Consider the following 6,000-nt stretch of genomic DNA (forward strand, 5'->3'; position numbering starts at 1 on the left):
TATTGCAGAGTCTAAAATATTCTTTCTTAGGCTGCCCTAGCTCTAGCAGGAGGCTGTGGAAATTAAGATGTAGTTCGTGGTGTTCACCTTTGCTTTGCAACACTGAGGCCAGAAGGAGAACGTGGTGATCGCTTCTGTCGTATTCGGGCTGGACACTGTCTGGCCTGGCTGTGTCTGTCCGCAGCCCTGCGCAGCCTCTCCCCGCGCGTCCCGCCCGCCCTCAGCCTGGTCTCTGTGCTCTTTGCAGAGTGTGAGCCCATAGAAGCCATCGCCAAGTTCGACTACGTGGGGCGCTCGGCCCGGGAGCTGTCCTTCAAGAAGGGCGCCTCGCTGCTGCTGTACCAGCGCGTGTCCGGGGACTGGTGGGAGGGCCGGCACAGCGGCGTGGAGGGGCTGGTGCCCCACCAGTACATCGTGGTGCAGGACCTGTGAGTACCCCGGGCCCAGCAGCGGGCGGGGGGCCGGGCGGCGGCGCTGGTCCTGTGCCAAGGGGCGCGTGGAGAGGGGCCCGGCCGGTGGCTCTTCATCCCCGAGGGGTCTCCGCAGCGCCTCAGGGCCAGCGGGTGTCGCTCCCAGATTCTAGCAGGAGGTTGGGGCAGGGCCCGGTGTGACCCCAGGCTCCCAGGGAAGCAGCCTCCGCAGAGGTGGCAGCAGCAGGAGCTGCTGCTTCCGTTGAGATTCGGAAAAGGGGAAAAGCTGCCAGAAGCCCAGGACGCGCCTCCACCCCAGGCTCCTTTTTTCCCCCCCGCAGAGAAAGCCTCGTTGCCCTCATTTCAAAAATGTGAAAGAGAAGGGGGGCGCCACGTGGCGGCCAGGGAGGGACACGGGCCGTGAAGCCAAAGGTGCGTGGCCTGGAGCACAGCGCCTCGGCGCAACCGCCCCAGGGGAAGGAGAGCGGAGGCTTCAGCCTGATTGAGAAATGCCAGAAAGTGCGCCTCCCAGCCCAAGGCCCCCTGTGCCTGTGCTCACCCCCCTGTGGCGCGACGAGCACACGCGTGTGTCCAGGCGCAGGCGTGCAGGGACGTGTTCTAGAATGCCAGCGGTGCTGGTCCCCGGATGTCACGTCCCTGTGTGACCGAGGGGTGTTTCCTTCTTTTCCATGTAGCTGAGCTTCCCGGTTGATTGCACCGTTGTAACGACAATCAGAAGGGAGCTGTGTTAGCAGGAGAGGCCTCACCCTCGCAGAGGTCGCCCGACGCTTCAGCCCGGCCCATGAGTGCTGCCCCCTCACCCTGTTCTCCTGTTGCAGGGACGACACGTTTTCAGACACTCTGAGCCAGAAGGCCGACAGCGAGGCCAGCAGCGGGCCGGTCGCTGAGGACAAGGCCTCATTCAAGGACCTGAGCTCCCCCACGGACCGCCATCCCGACGGCTGCGTGGCCAGGTGTGTGGGGTGTGGGCCTCGGGCAGGGGCCGTGCCTCTCCAGGGCTGCGCGGAACCGTGGCGTCCTCAGTCCTGTGTGTCATGCAGTGTCTCGAGCCTCCCTGCACGCGCTCTCTCTCTCTCTCTCTCCAGACAAAGAAAACGAGGCGACCCGCCCCCTCCAGCGAGGCGTCCTGGCAGGACCAGTGACAGCCACTGCCCTCTGCACCCCCCTCATGCCCTCTCCAACTCCTCGGTTGACCTGGGGTCCCCGAGCCTGGCCAGCCACCCCCGGGGCCTCCTGCAGAACCGCGGCCTCAACAGCGACAGTCCCGAGAGGAGGCGCCGGCCGGGCCACGGCAGCCTGACCAACATCAGCCGGCACGACTCGCTCAAGAAGACCGACAGCCCTCCCATGAGGAGGTCCACGTCCTCGGGCCAGTACACGGGCTTCAATGACCACAAGCCACTGGATCCGGAGTCCATCGCTCAGGTGAGCCCTTGGGGTGCGGCAGGGCGGGCTCAGTACCTGGGGGTCGCAAAGGGGCGTGTGTAGATCTACTAGATTCTAGTCGACCTAGAAGCTACTAGAGGAAAGAGAGAGGCAACTTCCGCGCCCCCAGGCTGACTTTGGCTCCCCCTGGAATAACCATTTGTTCCTATTGACTTAAACAGACACGTGGCAGAAACATGGGGCCCAGACAGTCAGACCCATCGTCACTGAATAGCCGGGAAACAAAGGCTAGTGAGGAGGAAAGAGCCCCACCTGTCAAATTCGAGCTAAATATAGTAAAATAGACAAACTGATGGGAAATGGAAAGCCGTGAAACAAAAATCTCAGTACACGATGGAGATGATACGCTCCACTTGGGAAGCGATGAGTCAGTCAGCAACAGCGTGATGGTAACGGGCAGCGATTTGAGTAAGAAGGAGCCTGAATCCTGCGTCACTTCCGAAAGTATCTGTGTCTGCCCTTCGGAAAAGTGATTGCACGCAAGGCTAATGATTGGAATTAACAAACTAAAAGTAAAGCAATTTTTTAAAAGATTTACTTATTTATGCATACAAGAAGTGGGGTGCAGGCCAGAGGTGCAGGGGTGAGAGGACTCCCCAGAAACAGAGTGGGGAGCAGAACAGGTAGATCCACTGCTGAGGGGAGCAGGGGGAGACAGGAGAGGTCTGCCGCGCCCTGTGGGTAGCTCCCTGGCCGGGGATTGAACTTGTGCCGCAGAGGCTGCGGACAGCTTCATCTTTTGTCTTCAGATTTTCCCTTGAGGACAAGTAAACCTGCCATCTTGTTCATACAAAACAAAAAAATGCCAATTCTTTTATCAAACAAATCAGTGCACTCCCTGTTGATGCTGTCCTCCACCCGGCAATGTGTGACCGTGCCCACCTTTATTCACGTAGCAAGCCTTTATTGAGCAATTACCGTATGCCAGGTCCCAGGCTAAGCTTTGTGGATACAAAATCCAAACCATCCAGGTGATACCTGAGGTGCTTGCAGCTCAGGTGGGGGCGTGGATACGGAAATCAGTTGCCATTTGCAGCGCCAGAGGGTTATGCTCTAGGTGAGTGGGGGGATCCCTGAGAATGAAGCGAGGAGACATTTTAGTGAGATCAGGGAAGACACTCTCCATCCATCCCGCCTCACACAGTACTCTGTGTGTGTGTGTGTTAAAAACCATAACATAGGGCCTCCCCAGTGGCGCAGCGGTTGAGCGCTGGGTTGCGAAGCTGCCCGCAGCCTCTGCAGCGACGGTTCGATCCCCGGCTGCTCCCCGGCCACCGGAGGAGGGTCCCACATGGCGCGCAGACCTCTCCTGCCGCCCGCTGCTCCCCTCAGCAGTGTCCTTCGGTCCTTCTGCCTGCTCTGCTCCCCGCTCTGTCTCTGGTGAATCCTCTCACCCTCCCGCGCTTCTGACTGTACCCAGTGCTTGTATAAATAAATAAATGGATGAATGAATAAATAAATAAATAAAAACCATAACATAAATTTACCAGCTTAACCAGTTTTAAGTGCACAATTCAGTAAAACATATTTACCTGTGAAACAGATCTCCAAAACCTATTTCTATCATAAAACTGAAACTCTGTGTCCGGGCCACCACCATTCTGCTTCTGCTGCTGTGAGTGTGACGCCTCATCAAAGGGGAACCACACAGCATTTGTCTTTTTGTGACTTGCTTAACACATGAAGCTCTAAACATAAGGAAACATAATTAAAACAACACAATGTATTTAGTGAATACTTGACTACATTAGAAGAAAAAAGAAGTAGTGAAAGGCTTTCACCTCCATGTAGGAGTTCCATAAATACAAGTGAAAATGCACATTGATCTGAGAGTATTAAGTTAGTCTTAGCTCGCATTCCGTGGGTAGCATTCGTAATGGGGAAGGTGGGCAAACCTTGGTCCTACAGTTCTTTTTTTTTTTTTAATACTTTTTTTTTATAGAGGTATGTTTTATTTTATTTTTATTTATTTGTTTGTTCATTTTGTTTATACAAGCACTGGGTACAGTCAGAAGCGCGGGAGGGTGAGAGAATTCACCAGAGCCAGAGCGGGGAGCAGAGCAGGCGGAAGGACCGAAGGACACTGCTGAGGGGAGCAGCGGGCGGCAGGAGAGGTCTGCGCGCCATGTGGGACCCTCCTCCGGTGGCCGGGGAGCAGCCAGGGATCAAACTGGCGCTGCAGAGGCTGCGGGTAGCTTCGCAACCCAGCGCTCAACCGCTGCGCCACCGGGGAAGCCCTGGTCCTACAGTTCTAAACAAAATAAAGTATCATTTGCGTGATAGTTGCATCCCTAGAAACCGAGCTACATAAAAAGTATGTTTTGCGTTTATATATAAGAAAAAGTTTGTTTCTGAGCTCTTGTCGTCATAAACAGAATTTTCACCTACATAATATCTGGGGAACATTCAAAAGTTGAACAAGATGCAGGACAAGTCATTGCACATAACCTGTTCAGCGCAGTCTCCAGCTCTCTAGTTGGTCTGCGCCTGCCCACCACATGCCAGTGAAGCCACCCCATAATTGTGACATTTGAAAACACACATCTATGCCGAGGGCTTCCATTGAGATCACCGGGCAAGACTATCAGGGGAGGCGTCAGCTGAATTTTAAAGAACGGCTACGAGTTCGCCACGTCCATAGCGAGTGTTCAAAACTCACCTGTTGAGTGAATGGGAAAAGTCTGATGTTTTGTTCCTATTCACATTCATTTCTTAAGAAATTGCTCTATTAGAGTTCGGCTGTCTCTCCCAGGGGTCGAAACAGAATTCCACATCACACGTCAGTATCTAAGGTAGAAACTACCAGAAGGCGACCGGTGTTTAGGAATGGCAAAAAGTTGGCATCCGGTTCTCCTGCATCTTGGCTTCCTGAACGCTGCGTCAGAACAACGTGTGTGCGGGCGTTGTGTTACACGCCAGCCGCTGTAACGTTAACACGCACGGTCTTGCCGGCCTGCTGGCCTTAAAAATGAAGCGTCTGGGTTGCGCGGGCTGTGTTTGTACCCAGTGTGTGTCCGTGTTCACGATCGGCCTGTTCTCTCCTGTTGATGGTTTCCCACAGGACATCGAAGAGACGATGAACTCGGCCTTGAACGAGCTCCGGGAACTGGAGAGGCAGAGCACGGCCAAGCACGCCCCCGACGTGGTGCTGGACACTCTGGAGCAAGTGAAGAATTCTCCCACCCCGGCCACCTCCACGGAATCGCTCAGCCCTTTGCACAACGTGGCCCTCAGGGGCTCAGAGCCCCAGATTCGCCGCAGCACCAGCTCCTGCAGCGACACCATGAGCACTTTCAAGCCGGCGGTGGCGCCCAGGATGGGTGTGCAGCTCAAGCCCCCGGCCCTGCGGCCGAAACCTGCTGTTCTTCCAAAAACAAACCCCACAATGGGGCCCGCCCCGCCTGCCCAGGGCCCCGCAGACAAGTCTGGCACCATGTAGCCACCTGCGCGAGGCCACCCGGAGGTGATGGAGGCGAGGACGGGTCGGTGACAAAGGTCACTGACCCACAGTGTCCCCTAGTTTGTGCTTATAACTGGAGACCTTTTGGCTTTTCTGTGTTCTCGAATGTAACGTCTGAGACTGGCCACGTAACACGGCATTTGTATTTTGTAATTTTTTTTTTTTTAAGAACTGGACATAGCGTATGTCATTTTAAAGACAATAGAAACACTTAGACTTACTTGAAAATCCAATGCTGCACCGTTTGTCATGAAGGCAACACTGCTCTCCCGGCGCACAGAGCTTCCGAGCCAGGCGCGGGAGCGCGGGCTCGACGGCTCAGGGGCCTGATCGCGGCCGGCCGGAGCGTGACCCGCGTGTCTGCGGCCCTCTGGGCTGGGACCGACTAGTGACAAATGCACGGTCGCTTGCTGGCAGCACCTCACCCCATATGGGGGCGCGTCCCGCTCATGCTTAAGACCCCGCAGTGGCCGCTGTGCGGTGTCCCCGACCGCGCGCTGGAGCAATTTCCTCTTTCATGGAATCGTTTCCCTGGGTCCAGGGTCAAGACGCAGTGGCAGGAGAGCTCCCCGGAGCTCCCCGTGTGGCTCCACCACAGCCGGATCAGGCCCAGAAGGTCTCCAGGCCGCCCTGCTCCCAGAAGGATCAGAACAGCCTGACCTG

At 55.9% G+C, this 6,000-nt stretch overlaps 1 protein-coding gene across 2 annotated transcripts in view; it reads left to right on the top strand.

The window, feature by feature from the left end:
- The window catches only part of SRGAP1 (SLIT-ROBO Rho GTPase activating protein 1), a gene marked incomplete at both ends in the record, with an annotated part of 175,481 nt that extends 170,165 nt beyond the window's left edge, over positions 1-5,316 (top strand). For both annotated transcript variants that reach the window (XM_084256215.1, XM_084256216.1), the window contains 4 exons: positions 248-428; positions 1,250-1,384; positions 1,517-1,856; positions 4,939-5,316. In XM_084256215.1, the coding sequence (XP_084112341.1) occupies positions 248-428; positions 1,250-1,384; positions 1,517-1,856; positions 4,939-5,316 (1,034 nt within the window). The remainder of the gene's footprint in view (positions 1-247; positions 429-1,249; positions 1,385-1,516; positions 1,857-4,938) is intronic.
- Positions 5,317-6,000: the final 684 nt, after the last annotated feature.

The sequence above is a fragment of the Talpa europaea genome, assembly GCF_964194135.1.
Source record: "Talpa europaea genome assembly, chromosome: 15".
Classification (NCBI taxonomy): Eukaryota; Metazoa; Chordata; class Mammalia; order Eulipotyphla; family Talpidae; genus Talpa; species Talpa europaea.